Source organism: Notolabrus celidotus, chromosome 24, assembly GCF_009762535.1.
Source record: "Notolabrus celidotus isolate fNotCel1 chromosome 24, fNotCel1.pri, whole genome shotgun sequence".
Taxonomy (NCBI): domain Eukaryota; kingdom Metazoa; phylum Chordata; class Actinopteri; order Labriformes; family Labridae; genus Notolabrus; species Notolabrus celidotus.
In genome coordinates, this window is record NC_048295.1 from 3,199,714 (window position 1) to 3,215,738 (window position 16,025).

General features: G+C 42.2%; 1 protein-coding gene across 3 annotated transcripts in view; it reads left to right on the forward strand.

The window, feature by feature from the left end:
- The window catches only part of LOC117807957 (receptor tyrosine-protein kinase erbB-4-like), a 223,996-nt gene that overhangs the window by 105,412 nt on the left and 102,559 nt on the right, over nucleotides 1–16,025 (forward strand). For all 3 annotated transcript variants that reach the window (XM_034677300.1, XM_034677298.1, XM_034677299.1), the window contains exon 2: nucleotides 9,170–9,321. In XM_034677300.1, the coding sequence (XP_034533191.1) occupies nucleotides 9,170–9,321 (152 nt within the window). The remainder of the gene's footprint in view (nucleotides 1–9,169; nucleotides 9,322–16,025) is intronic.

Here is a 16,025-nt window from a genome sequence, read left to right on the forward strand (position 1 = left end):
CATGAAGGGGAAGAGACCCTGCTGGGAGATGATTGATGGGTCTGACCTCCTGCTGGCCCAAGATCAGCCGCCTGGAGCTGTCAGGGACAATTTGAAGTTAGAGGGGACACCCCAGTAAGCAACACTGAATGAACTTTGATGTAAATGTACGCTCTCCTTCCAAACCGCATTCAACTTCTGTACATTTTTAACACTGCGGTTATCCATCCCCACATTTATCATCATGTCAGTCAATTATCAAAGTCGGGATGACAGAGGCTTTGATTGTGGATGTTTTGCTCCCTGGGTTTTTGTCTCTCAGGTGACAAAGAGCATTTTTGACCTTGTGATTGGTAGCACAGGATGAGCCCGTGTTAAAGCTACTGTAGCATTTAATTTCTTCTGTCCAGGGACACTGGATGAGAAGGGGGTAACTTGTGATGCAAGCAAATATTAACAAGCAAATAACTTCTCTATTACCAAATTTAGAGCACTACTATTTCCTTAGACCAACCAGGCACCTTTAAGATGAAGCTAAGCAAACAATACTTCCTACCTCAGTCAAAAAAGTGTGAATATGCTGCAGCTACTCAGAGATTAAAAATCAGCCACATCAATCAAACAATGGTCTTAAGAGACAAGTGCTATTTTAAGTTAAGCTTAATATACAACATAATTAAGTGGAGCCATTAGGCGTGTGGTCTGCATTAATTACACCACACGTTAGAGCAGCAGTGACAAAACAATTCATATACTGATGTCAGACATTTCTGGGTAAAGAGCCTGACTTCTCTATCTTTTAATCTTATGCACCTTTACCATGCTGCAGCCTCTGGTGCAGTTCCTTGAGCGTCCACTTGAGGCAGGCCCCAAATCAGCCATGTTTTCTACAGTCTTCAACCTTTGAGTGAAAGCTAGCTTGAGTATGCATTTCCAACATGGCGACTTCCGTTGTTGGGCTTTAACTTGCCTTTGGAAACCAAAACCAAAGGATGATGCCACCAAGACTAACTCCATGTTTGATACAGTCTACAACCTTTGACTCAAAGTTGCATTATGGTAGCATTTTCCAATATGGTGACCTTATTCAAAATGCCTTGGTAGCAAAAACCAATGGGTGACATCACTTCAACTATGTCCATGTTTAATACAGTCTTTAACCTTTTCTTCATTTTGTTTTCATCACACTTCATCTTCAGCTCACATCTGAAGTTTTAATCAACAGCTTAAGAAAGATGTTGCTGGATATTAATTTTCTGTAATGGGAAACAAAATGAAGCACAGTTTTTTCACTAATTCCAGACATTAAAAGAGCAATTTTTCAGAGAATGTTATCTGTGGGATTAAATAATATGAAAACAAACATAAATTAGAAACCCAAGCTCAGCTATTATGTTAAATTACTAGTCTAAAAGCAAGTTTACGGTGCATTTATTCTCACAAATGAGCACAAAAGGGACTCCACAAGAGACGGCAAGCTTATTGCAAATTGAAAAAGCTTCTTTCAAAGAGTCTTCTGTTTTTGAGGGATGTGTTTTTGTTCTCAGCCTTCAGAAACAAACACTTAAGAAAGAAGCCGGAGCGTTACATGGAGAGAGAGAGGAAAAAGAAAAGAAAAAGTTAAGCAGAAGTTTTCCTGGATTAACATGCAGGTTTATTACACACAGCACCTTCACAGATAGGATTTGAGAGAGGATGGCTGACTTGGATTAACCCAGTCCCTCCGAGAGTTAAAGGCACTTTTGCAGAATCTGAGAAGTAAAATAACTTCACTGTCTGGACTTTTTTTAGCCTCTAAGGTTCATTATTCCAGGCATGCTAAATGAAGTGAAGTAATTCCTAAAATATGAAGAGAATTGTCTCACTTCAGAGTTTATAAGGGGTCACAAGGGACCCTTTAAAGAGCTCTTTATACATCACCAATGTATTTAAAAGCCCCGAAATATCATAAATTTGAGATTCATTTTTAACTATCTGTAAAAATATTACAATTCTATTAACCAAGGGCAACCTTCAAGAGGTTATGAATTCAATTACTCCACACCGGACTTAAACTTCAGCCATCAGTCATGTTCTCAGATGAGCTACTTTTTCCTCTCGTTTTGGAACGAAACTCTTCATCAGAAATACAGAAAGCCGAGCCCATAAGCCGCACAGCTGCCGCGTCAGCACCACCTCCATCAGCGGGTGTGAGGGGCTCCTGAGCGGCGGGGAAATAGATGATGAGGAAGATGATGAAGGTGGCGGTTGTGGTCGAGTGACAAGGAGGGGGATGGAGGCTGCTAGGTCTGGTAATAACCGTCCAACACTGATGTCAGTCTGGGCTCCTGTGTCGTTTGAATTCAGGCGTGTGGGAGGGAGTCGAGACACTGTGTGTGTGTGTGTGTGTGTTTGTGTGTGTGTGTGATGAAACATGGGTGGTGGTGTCTCTTTTCTTTCTTGTGGTGAGGATTGCAGCTCAGAGGAGAGGAGTTTCTGCCTCGTGTTGACATACGTGTATTGGTTATATGACCTTTCCTAAACCTATCCAGGGGCAGATCTAGAGGTGGAGCCAGGGCCCCTTGAAATCCAAACGGCCACCCAGGTTGGCTCCCTAAAATCCTGAGCTATGATTGGCTCTTTGCTTTGTAAGAGGCGGGACTTATGCTGAAATCAACTCAGTAGTTACAGTGACTTGATTAATGATTGCTGACAGTTTTATTCTGAAAGTCTGATGAGTTGTTGAGGCATGCATGTGCAAAACCGAGATCTAAGTATGTTGTATCATAACTTATCATGTTGCATCTTATTGTTTCATATTGTGTCACATTGCAGCACATAGCATGCTAGCGATTTGAAGCATTTGAATCGGGTTACTGTTTCCCTGTTTCGTAGTTTTCATGGGTTCACATGTTCTGATGTTCCAGCAGTACATTTTCTCTTCTTGACAAGGAAATGATGATTCATGTGATCATGTAAAAGTACTTTTTTTAAAAGAAATGTAATTCCACTGGTCTCTTCAAACTGAGTCACAGCTATGTTAAGCCTCTGCTAATGTATGGAGGATTCGTAGAAGTCTTGCTAACGCCAGAAGTAAAGGAGTAGAGAGTGAAGAAAAGAGAAGAGCCTTAATGGAAAAAATGAGTCAATCTGAGCCTTTAACTGCAACAGGAGGACAGAAACACGATGAGAGATCAGACACGGGGAGAAGAAAAGCAGAGATGAAGAGAGAACTGAGATCAAGCAACATGTCAGAGAGAATAAGCGGGGACAAACGTGTCTGTCTTCCCGGCCGCATCAGAAACAAACCGTACGGCTTTAACCATCGTGTATGCACGCTCACACCTGTCCACGGCTTTCAAGAAATGTTCGGATGTTCCCGTATTGTTCCAGAAATGCTCAGTGTGTTCCAGGAGGAATGTTTTGAGACAGGATTAAGTTGTAATTCAATTTAGGGAGATTAAATTCTCTCCGTTTCAGCGAGGAAAAATGGACTATGAGGGGTACGCTAGCAGCGAAACTGGGTTACACAGCTAAGAAGTTTCCTTTCTTCCAGAAGTCACTGCTTTTCAAAAGTATACACGAGCCAGCACACACAGACTGAGGCTGAAGAGATAGAACCACAAACATGTATGAAAAGCAGAACATCATTATCCCTTCTTTAAAGCTCATTATCTCTCCGTTCTGGAAACATACAGTGGAGTCTTCATAGTGAGCGAGGAGAGGACTCTGGAGTGAAAGCAGTGAGTCATTGGAGTTTGGTATCGGCTGAGGGCACCAAAATCCCCAACAGTTCTTCTTTAACATGAATGACTTTCTTTTCATTCCATTCTTCTCTTTGTTTTCATCGCCGGCTTTATTCCCTTGTTTTCTTTTTCCCTCTGTTGCCCAAATTACTGAGAGCTCCCTCGTTCAAAGCCTAGCCTCTATGACCAGTGTTCACATCATCTCTGTCCTACTTCTGTTCTTTCTTTTGTTTTTCCTTTTCTACTTTCTTTCTTAAGTCTTTCCTTATTTTTCTTCTTTCCCCTCTCTCTTTATTTTGTTTTACCTTTTCTTTCTATGTTTCTTTCTGCCTGTCTTTCTTTTTGCTTTTTTAATTATTCCTTACTATCTTTCTTTCTCTCTTGTTTTGTCCTTTTTCCTTTTGGAAACTTTGTCAAAGTATTTTCTTTCTTTCTTTTTATCTTTTTTTCTTTCTTTCTTCATGTTTTCCTTCAGTTTCCTTTTATTCTTTCCTTTTATGACCTTTTGGATTCATCCTTTCTTTTTCATTCATCTCTACCTTTCTACCTTACTTTTGCAAACTCTTTCTTTTTTTCCTCCCTGATTTTTGTTCATTCTTTCTTCCTCTCTATTTAAGCTTTATTCTGTTCTTCTTTTGCTTTTTTTTTTACATCTTTCAGCCCACCATAATGTTCTTTAAATAACATTTTAACAGCATTTTTATCATTAGACGGCAGTCTTCCTTATATAAATGTAACAGGAGGTGTTTCTCTGCCTTCACAATAAAAGCAGCCTTTAGTTCTCGCCCTGGTTCACAGCGCTGCTTTTGATGAGTTTGGAGATTAAATTCAAACACTTAGAGAAGATCTTCAGCTGAGGCTTTAAGAAGCAGGATGAGGCTGCTGAAAACAATCCAAGCTGCCTTACAGCTGTCCAGATATTGTAGCTATAGCTCTGATTGACACATATCTACTCTCACACATACACACACACACATGGGCCATCAGGTGAACAGGGTCCTGTGTCACCCCATGCATTAACTGGGAAAAAAAGGCAATGGCTCAATACTTACATCGTTCACCGCTGAGCCTGAGAGAAGGAAGAATGAAGGGAGAGAGGGAGGGCAGAGACAGAGAAATAAATGGCTACAGGCAGAGAGAAAAAGAAATTAAGAGGAGAGAGAGAGAGGTAGAGGTGGAGCAGATGGATGTGGACACTTTTGAAATGAGCCCAGAGAGAAGAGCGTTTACAGTAGAGCGTGTTGATATGAATGCTAATGCTCCAAGATGTCATTCCCACTCTCGCAAATACAAGACGGTGTCTCTCTTTCTGTCTCCATCCATCTTTCTTCTCCTTCTCTTTCAATTCTCCCTCTGTGGCCGACTTTACCTTGCTTACTCACCCTGACTGAATGCCATTTCTCTTTCTCTCTCTTTGTGTGTGTGTGTGTGTTTTCATCTGCTGATATTGGCTTCAGAGAGTTCTTCACTACTCACCTCTCCCCTCTGATCTTTTATCACCACACACAGGCGTAGACTAACCTGGGCGTGGGTTTCAATAAGGGATTATTACAGACGCCCGCTAACCTTTCAAAATAAAACCCCCCACACGCACATTCGTTTATCGATCCCAGCAATTTTGAGCCTCTTGCATCGACTTCCTTTGAGTTTGTAGCTGCTCTTAAATCATTTCATCTAATAATAACTCATCAGTGTGAGTGTGTGTGTGCGCGTGTTTGGTCAGCAAATCTCATTTATCACCATCGCTCAGGTCCCCTCACTGCCATTCTGTTTCACACACCCGCAGCAATATGGAGGATCACAGAGGAGAGGAAGTGCGGCTGTCTTTGCCGAGCCAACGATCCATAAAGCAATATTGGACTTTATGAGCTCTCAATGTTGTCCAATATAGGGGCAGGTTCAACTATGCAATAGTCCATTGGTTTTCTCTTTCCTCTTTCAGTTCTGTCTCTCTGAGATTGGTACTTAGACGTGGAAAAAATGAACTTAGGTTAGTGGGAAATGTACAGCAGGCGTGTTTAGAGGAGGAAGGTACAATGCATTAAAAGGTGCTGACTGACCCTGAGTTTCCATTCATGTGAAAACTCCTGTGATGAGTTTCTAACCACAATGAAACTCACCGTGACGCCTCTTTATGAAAGCTAATACTATTTTAACAAACACAAGGTTTCAGACTGTTTGTTTTCCTTTAAATTTTGTGTTTGCAGCTGAAACTTGATGAAGTTAAAGAGAGTAAAATTGCACTTCCCTTCAGATATGATGCACAAACAAGACTTTTGTACCTAAGTTCAAAAAATAAGGGAAAGAAAATTCTAATCTCAGATCAAGAAATCCCCAGGTATCATGCTCAAGTGTCAAAAACCAAAAGATATCCTGTCTGCTACAACAAGGAACGTAGGAAACCAGCAAATAGCCACACTCAAACAGCTCAAAACCATTTTTTTCACATTTTTAGCCTAAAATATGAGCAAATAGTACATATTTTTGGGGTTTTTCTTTGTTCTAAATGAATGCAAATGCAATTTTTTCCCCCAAATGAGTGTGATACTTAAGCTACAATGCACAAAATGCCCTGTAAGGCAAAATATCCAACATTAAATACACAGCAAGAGAAACAGATGAAGTTAAAAAAGCAGCAAGTAAAATCTTGAGAGCGACTGAAATGTATAGTTAAGTTCTATTGGTCATTTAAAGCAAAGTGAGTTACACAACCAGGGAGCGCTGAGTTCCTGTTTTGTTATTGAGACATTGTAGAAGAGAAACCCTGAACAGCTGATGAATCTTGTGTAGTCCTGATAAAAGTTTGTTTTCAGTTTGTTAACATTGAAAACACTCACAGATGTGTGCATTTCCAGTGATTCACTTCTCACACAAAGAGCAGGAAATAAAGGGTACAGCATCGGCAGAGGCTCTTATGTTGAGTACAACATGTATGATATTGAAGAAAATGTGCACTACGGGAAAAGCTACCCTTGAAGAAATATGCTTTGAGTTATCATAAACATACTCGTAAACATGACGTGAAGAGCTGGAGAGTGTACCGAATAACCCTTGATGGTATGTCATGAGAGAAGTCCAAGAAAACTGGTTTTACATTCAATCTAATAAGCACTTCCTGGAACCTGTGGCTCTGATACTCTTATCATATGTGGTGTAGCAGTTAAGACAAATATAGTTCTCTCTGTTCAAATTTAGGAACTGAAAGTTATATTTTGTGAAAACATGGAGCCTACAGGCGATGAGTTTGCATTCGTAGATAACTTCTACTTGTAAAAACACCAGAAGTGACTCCAGAAAGTCTATCATGGGTTAAAGATGAGTCTAATTCTGTGGTAAAGTTCTGAATTTAAATGACTAGTCAGTCAAGTGAAAGTCCAGTTACTCTTGTGAATTTCTAAATTTGATGGAGTCATATTCACTCGATCCCGTAACAGACCAAACCAGCCAACATATGCAGTTTTTTGCAAAAGTGGAATTCTAATCCAAAAGTCAGACATGCCCAAAGTTGAACCCCTGACAAACTTTAATGAGCAGCTTAATCACTCCGTGCCAAACTCCAATTCAGCGTCTATACCACACTCACACAAGCACACTGATACAACGACACACAAAGCTCCAGTCGTGCCCGTAGTAACACGGCGGTGGTGCCAGCTGAATGGAGCAGATGGTAGCAGGACTGAGGCTGGGGAGGCTGACTGACTGACTGGCTGGTGGTGGTTAGAGAGGCTGGCAGGGACGGAAAGGAAGCTTAATGGTGGAAATGGGAGGAACGAATTACAGTGGGAGTCTGTGCATTAGTTGATGGCATTTATTATTTAGCACTCCAGATGAATACAATCATTTATAGAGGCTTTGTTTGAACAGATAATGCATGTCAGTTACGGTCTTGAATGAAACCGACATGATAAAGAGGCTTAAACAGCATGTACAACGACTTCAGAGACACAAAGTCACCAAAAAGACACAAGAAGCAACTTTATAGATGCAAAATCCCATCCATGCAACCAAAGGTATTCAAAGTGAGCAGGAGGGTAAAGAAAACAACCACAAGAAACAAAAAACAACAAGAAAGGGACATAACGTGAGTCACTCTCTGATGCAGTGCAGTTAGAGGCCCTCCTGCATGGCTGTGCCCGGGGATGGATTATCTGATAATCCACCCATGTGTGCGACAACAGAAAACAGCAACTTCCTGGAACAGAAAATAGCAAGTTTCTGGCTTTGCTTCTTCTTGACAAAGCCGGGTACGACGACTATCCTGAGATTTTTCATCTGAAGCTTCTAATGGTAAGCAACAAATATGCAAAGAGAAAGAAGTTCAGCAGAAAACTTGAAAGAGACCCAAAGAACTGCAAAGAGACTTTAAAAAACACAGAGAGAAACTCAAAGAACAAAAAAGTGACACAAAAGACACACAAAGACACTTGACCTTCGACTTCTGTGACATTTCCCTGGGAGTGAACCACTAGAAGAATGTTTTCCAGAGGGTGTTGGTGGTTATTAGAGATATGTGACAGGTGTGTGACTGTGTGTTTCATCCTTATTTTGGTTTATGCCCGGCCTTCCCACGCACCAACAGAGCTGTTTCCACTCACTATAATAACTTCAAAGTCTCGTAATCTCGTCAGCTGAGTCTCCAAGTGAAACCCTCTGCAAAGGTCAACCAATGCAATTTGAATATCTTTGATTAAACGGTGTGCCGGTGCCAGACCCAGACTGTAGGTCACTGCCTCGGAGAAATGATATCCAACCCTCCTAACCCCACTTGTCCGTCCCCAAGTCTCGACTCAGGCTGCTCCCTCATTGTTGAGGGTCACGTCTGGCACACTCTGCTCTCTTTTTAGCAATTTACGTAATCTCCCAGACCCTTTGTCTCTCTCTCTCTCTCTCTCTCTCTCTCTCTCTCTCTCTCTCTCTCTCTCTCACTGTCTTTCAATACTTCCTCTTAATCTAGTCTTTGGCCTGAAATCCCCAATCCTGAAGGTCTCTTCCTCCCTCTTTCTCTCATTTTCAAATCACTGTCTCGCCTTTAAGGACATTTTTCATACAGCAGTCATTGAACTATGCTTTACAGTCTGGTTGTGCAGTAGAACCCTCAGTGGTTGCAGACTAAAATCAAGCTTTTCTTGGCAAAATATAAAAAAATTATAAGATTTGAATCATTTTTTAGGACAGAAATGCCAAGTTTAGAGGATTATCTGACCTTTAAGTACAACATTGTATTAAGCAGCTGCAGTATGGGTGGCCCTCTGTGTGTGATCAAGTAATCTTCCCTGTTGGCATTTAAGGATAATGAGTATCGTGGTCATGAATGACCAAAAAACATTAACTATACTTTTGGTTTTTGATCTTTCAGCACACTTCTTGAATTGTAATCTGAAAATCTGTGCTCCTTTTGAATTTGTTCTCGACTTTCTCTGAATATGTTGTCATATTTTAACGGTCTTTTCTGTTTCTGTGTCTAGTTTGTCCAGGCACGGAGAACAAGCTGAGCACTCTGTCCGACCTGGATCAGCAGTACCGCACCCTGAAGAAGCTCTACGAGAACTGCGAAGTGGTCATGGGCAACCTGGAGATCACCAGCATCGATCGAAACCGCAACCTCTCCTTTCTCAAGGTATGGACCAATTCTGAAATCTGAAATATCAAGCATTGCTTCTCTTTGGGCTGGTTTCCCACAATGCAAAGTGCAATCAGTACGCATGTCATTAGTTAACCATATTTGTGAAGAAAGGAGGCTGTGATGTAAGGACAGCCCTGCGAGGGTGTGTGCTTTGGCCTACTTTACAATATTGCAGTGTGAATACAAAGAGAGTCAAGGGAAGATGTATAATTGTGTTATCTATATCAAAACCAGCTGAATAAGTGTGGGAAAGCATCCTAAGACGCTTATTTGACTAAATGAGAAATTGATTACTCCTGAAAAACAACAGGCAGCTTTGAGGAAAGTGAAACTACTTGTAATCTGCAGCCATAAGCACTATAGATCGAGACAGACACGTTTCAGGACCATGAAGAGAGACCGAGGTTTGCTCACTAAACTTGTATTTAAAATACACCTAGAGTTCAACAAGTTCAATCCCATCTTTCCCACAATCCTTTGTTTCATATTCACCATCTGGTATTCAGCGATCACCATACAAAGTCTTTTAATGGAGCTCTGTGTTGAAATTAAAATTTCAGATAAAACCAGGGAAATATGTTTCAGCACCACGGATAGAGACAAACAAGCTGTTTGCAAAATCCCTCTCTTGTTCTCTCATTCATTACTACCTACACAACAGACACTCAGTTGTACTCCATAGTGAGGAGTAAATTGACATTTCAGACTCTTGTGAATCATCATTTCGCATCAGCTCTGACAAGCCGAGTGTAGTACATGAGTGAACAAAAAAGAAGTGCATGTGCCACTGACGGTACTTTTTCAGCGCAGTGTGGGATTGTTTTGGCAACGTGTCATGCATAAATTACACTCTCAGAATTAGGACATTTAATAAAGTAATGAAAACCCACTAAAAGGGAGTGCGTTCAGAGGCAGCCAAAGAGGTTTGGAATTCAGCACCACGGATAGAGACAGACAAAGGAACAGTTGTGGGTTGGAATTTCAGGACCATGGACAGAGACACACTAGATCAGGTAGAGGTGGGAATTTAAGAACTATGGACAGAGACATACTAGATCAGGTAGAGTTTAGATTTTCAGGACCATGGATAGAGACACACTAAATCAGGTAGAAGAGGGAATTTCAGGACTATGGACAGAGACACACTAAAACAGGTAGAGGAGGGAATTTCAGGACTATGGACAGAGACAGACACAATAACAGGTAGAGGATGGATTTCAGGACCATGGACAGCGACATCTTTTAGCACTGCTGTATTTTAGAGCTGTAGATTCAGAGCTTTATAATACCTAGAAAATATTAAAATGCAGGCTTTAATTTAATATTTAGAGTGTAATAACTAAGGGGAAGAATTCAGCAAACTCACTCCAGTCTACTTTGTTCATTAACAGAGTGGAATTTGCATCCAAGGCGGCTCATTCTGCTGACTCTTATCTGGAGGGTGTCACGATATGTAACCAGTGTTGAGCTCAGCGTGTAATTCACTGGGAGAGAACTCATAGATATTGATTGAAGCCCTGTGCCAGAACAACACAATGCAGAACACCGGTACAATGGAGCTAATGATAAGAGGCACTAGTGAGGAGGAGTACTATGGAAGGAATGTCTGTGAGACACTGCAGCTAAATGAGTAGCACTCAGAATGCAAAGTGCCATCGCCAAGCGTCCCTTATGGAGCGCACTCGATGGTCTTGAGCTGCTCTCTGTGTGTGTGTGTCATCAGGACTGTTTGTGCTACTGCATGTGCATATATTCCCCCCACCTCCCCCTCTGCCTCCTGCTGTTTAATGAAGTGAGGTGTAGTCTAATTACTGGGCCAGCGCTATCAAATGAACACCATAAACAGTCCCATTAGACGCAGCATCGTTAGGGAAAACAATTAAGCATCTGGGGGATTGTTAAGTGGATGTGAGGGGGGTCAGGAACCTTGGGGGTTATGTGGTTGTCGTGGAAGGTTTTGGTAATCAAGCTATTGACCATATTCACAGAGCAGCTATTTTCCTTTGGTGTCACATTTCAGTTTGGAGGCTTTATTGCTGTTTAATGTCAGACTGCTGAATTATAAGATACCTGACAAACATTAGCATTTCACTGCTTCTCTTATTTCCACACATTAGCTCAACATACAACAGCTAACATCAGCATTAAGACACTTACTGTTACAGAAAAACAAGGAGGCTAAAAGCTGAATATACCTGTTGACTGTACATTACATCTAACAGCATGCGTTGCACACTGCCTACTAACATGCTGATTAGTATGTTGTTAGCAACATGTGAATGCAGGGACAGAAGAGAGAGACTCAGATGTCACCTGGTCCCTTTATTTTTCTATTAGTGTCAACCTGTGGACTGTTGACAGCACTGCACGATGATTGACGCCTTTAAAATGACTGAATTAGTAAGAAAATGAGAAAATACAGAGAGAGAGCACACTCTGCAGACACACACACACCTTCACACACCTCCACTGGGTTGTGATTGATAACTCAGAGGAGATATTTTACATCATTTTGATGAAAAATCTCATTTATTTTGCTTTTCATTTCTGTTAACAGCATGCCAAATGTTGGGCTGTGTTCAGAGACTTTTTTAGTGTCAGCACTGTGTACAGAGTTCTCAGAATTCTACGCTTATCTTGAATACATCCTGGAGTTCCATGCAATAATGCATACTATGAATTCAGTGAACTCAGTGTGCCATAATTAGTATGAATGGTATAATTGCTGTGCCTTACACAGCCGCAGGCACTTTAGCTTAGTTCTTAACAGGGATATTCACTTTTAAAGGGCTTTATTGTTAAACCAATCAAGAACATGTTATTAAAATGAGCTTGATGCATGTGATTAATTATGAGATTCAGAGCCAGTTTTTCTCTTGACAACACTTGTGTATATTAATTTGTACCCTCTTGAGGCATTCATATAATTTTACTTTAAATCTACGAATACCGTTTTCTTGTAATGTACTTTTTCCTTCAGTCTGCATCTTAACTATTGCATGATCTGCACCTGAAGCAACACACACACTCAGAGGGTCATGAAAAGTTCAGCAAAACCGTGTGCACATATCTTGCTCACATTTCAGATCATGCTCGTCGACTCTGAGCTGCAGGCCGGCTGGGAATGGCTAAAGAGACTCGGACTCTGTTGTTTTTTTTTTCACACAGCAGCAGCCTGGGAGGTACATGTGGACAAATGTGTGGACAGAGCGTGGATGAACTGAAGTTGTCTGGTTCGGGGGAAAGGAGAGAGGAGTGAGCAAGTGAGAGAAGAGCTACAGGGAATCTCACTTTTATGGCAGGCAAAAACAGCTGCTGCGCTAAAATGACAACGTTCAGCTGCAGAGCCACAGGGCTGTGTGTTTTTGTCTGCATATTTATGTGATTGTGTGTGTGTGTGGAGAGAGAGAGAGGTTAGAGGGGCAGAAATGTAGAGCAAGGGAGGGGATGAACTTGGTGATTTTTGCCTGGTGAGATGCTGACAGTTAGATGGATGAGATGGCTCTGCAGCCTCCTCTGGTCCAGCTTTCTTCCAAACCACATCTATCTGATGCTCCCTTATTCTCTGCCTCCCTTCACTGTGAGTGTAAGAGGACCTGAAATGTCATCATGCTGGTTTTATAGCCCGCTCCATATCACATCTGTGTCAATTTGGACTCACTGATAAATCTTTTTGTTTGTGTTTTCCAGCGTAGAGTCCGTCACATGTGGCGCTTACCACACAAGGTTACAGAGATCTGTACGGTACTAAAGGATGCTTTGCTGTTCTAGTCTTGCATCGCTTTATTATAGATTCAATGTATTACTTTTTGAAGTACCACAGATTCAATCAGAGGTCAGAGGTCACAGAGGACTTATGGTTCTCCCAAGTCTGAGTCCACCTCTAGACATTTGCCACATACTTCCCCTCACTCTCTCCTCCCATCATTTCCAGTCATCCCTTCTGTCCTATCCATAAAGGCATAAATCCTCCCTCATTTATTGAATTTCTTGGCACTTCATGTCCACCAGTCTTCAGGCTTTTCAAGAGAATCAGGCAAAAGGCACAGATTTGGGTTACAGACTGATTGATTGTACATTTCGCAGAGATGTAAGTTGACTAAAGTTGAGATTAAGTCCCTCAAACTTTTCGGGCTGCTCAGAAGCACTTTAGCTTGAGAAGTGAAAAGTTCTGTGAATGCAGACACCACTGTGCAGCTGCCCGTTCTACCCCCTTATTCTCCATCTAGTTTGCTGGCCGGCTCCTCTGGCCACGGCCTGTCTGTCACTCACAATGACCCATTTTCCCAGAAGTGAAGCAGGGGTAGCCCTGCCAAGTGGCCCGCAGTGGCCCACAACCAGCTAATGATGTCACCTAGGCTGAAGGACTCTTCATTAAAGCCGGATCAATCTGGCGGCTAGCGCTGCAAAACACAGCTAGGGCGTGATGCCAGGGCTGCAGCTGAGAGAGCGGAGGGACACGGGGGGTGTGTCCATAAAGCCTGAGGCGACAATGCATGTGTGTCAAGGTGTGTTTTTAAGTTGTCTACCAAACACAAGTTCTGTGACACACACGCACACCTCAGCAATAAAAGGAGATGAATGTCAGGGAGGTGTGTGCTCGACTTCAATATGCTGACGTCATCACTCTTTACAGAGCTAATTTCTGGCAAACACAAGCCAAGAAAAGAGACAAAGAATGGAAAGATATGTATTTTTGAGGAGGCTCACATTCAGTTTTTGATAGAAAGGAGGGATGACATGGCTCCATGAATTCACTTTAGCGCAGCCAGGCAACAGAGGACACGATAAATAAGACGGGAAGAGGAGCAGAGAAAAGAGACTCCTCACCAAAGGCCTTCCCGTTCTCCTTGGGCTGTATATCAGCTGCGAATGAAAGCGCTCGGTGATTGTGCAGCTCAGCTATTCTCTGAAGTCTCACAAATTCCAAAGCAGAGGAGCAGATTCTGCTGCTCCTAATGACTCTTCTGCTTAGTAAACTACTCGCAGGGTGCATGTGCTCTGTGCATGTACTTGCAGCCAGGACTAGAGAGCAGAGGAGGTACACTTGCTAGTGGTAAAGGTTGCTAATACATTATGACAAACCCTGATACTCGGTCTTATATGTCACGTCTAGCTCCAATTTTTTTTATCTCTTGTGTCCTTGCACCAACCTGCCGAGATCAGCGTGTGAGTCCGAGATTACTGCCTCGCCTTGTGTCATTATTCAGCCCTCATCTGATCGCTCCTCTCTCTGTCTGCGAGTGTGGCTCCATGCTATTAATTTACTGTGAGGCAGTAATTCAGACTCTACTCGTGTCTGTCCTTCAGCTGTGTTTACCATCCATCCAGCATTTAGTCAGGATATGGCAACTTACTTTAGTGTACTTTAAGTCTGGTGATTTGTCAGGGTTTGGATTGTGCCAGCTTTTCAGAACAGTTTTAAACAATCGTGTACGACATTGTGGGAACAACGTAGCAACAGTAAACCGGTCTCAGGCTTTGAGTATGGCTGACAAAGGTGCTAGGCCTGACATCTCCAAGCTCCTGGTGGTTTGAAACTCCTGAAGACACTTCCCTGTGCTCAGAGCCTTAGAAGAGTCAGCTGCTCGGTCCACTCCCCTGCACAGGTACCTTAGATCTGTTACCAGGAGCATCACTTAGCTTGTGCTCTCCCCTGATGTTCTGAGTGCCACCACAGGCCTGAAGCACTTTGGATTTGAAGATCTGACATGCAGCATTTCTTATGAATTGAATCCTTTAGCTGCAGGTTTCTGTTAGCACTTTGTGTTGTACTTTTGCACATGTTTGCAGCATGTTTGAAGTCCCCTCAGGTCTTAATGTTTGCAAACAAGTCTTATTTCTGTTAACATAGATCCCTGCAACAGTCCAAATCCCCCTCAGTATGTAGGGACTGTGCTGCGGGCATTTTGAACAAGCCTGCTGAGAGAGCTCTCCCCTCACAGCGAGAGCAGCCATTTACATGGAGAGACAGAGAGCAGTAGAGGACAAGGCCAGTGGAGGAGGTCAAGTGCTCCTCTCTCTCTCTCTTGCTGCTCCTGCTCTCTACAGATGTTTCACACTATTGTGCTTCACACCGCACAATAGCTGTCACAGGGCCTCTCCACCAAATAATGACGCCATGATCTCAACAGTGGGAGAGTGGGGTGAGAATCGTACAGTTTCATTAGCCTCTGAACCAGCCGAGGAGCTCATAAAAGGTTGGGACTGTCGCCTGAAAACAGGAGGCTGTTAGCGCCTGGCGGGTTCCCGGCAGTGCCTGCATAATTACAGCTCTTAGTGCTGGGAAAATTAGCACCCTGCCAGATCATGGTGGCAAGACCCTGATGTATCTTATAGCCTGTTAATTGTGGGGTAATGTAGACGTCCAAGTCCAAGAGAAAAATTACATATGTAACATTTTAATCTTTATTTTTCATTTACTCCCTCACCAGAATGTAGTCCTCCTCTGCAGCTGATAATGAGTCCAGTAGAAGTGGGAATGCATGAGTTGTTAAGAATTAAATGATATAAAAAGACAAAAACTGGAGATCATATTTAACTTGTTTCAAGGATTTGTTCAGATAGATAGTAAAAAAGGAACATTTGTAAAGCTTACTCAGTAAAAAAGACCGTCTTTCATCTGTGCTGCGCCTGAATGAACTTGTCATTTCTGCTTTGTTGCTGCTGTTTCAGTCGTTATCCAGGCGGAGGTGCTT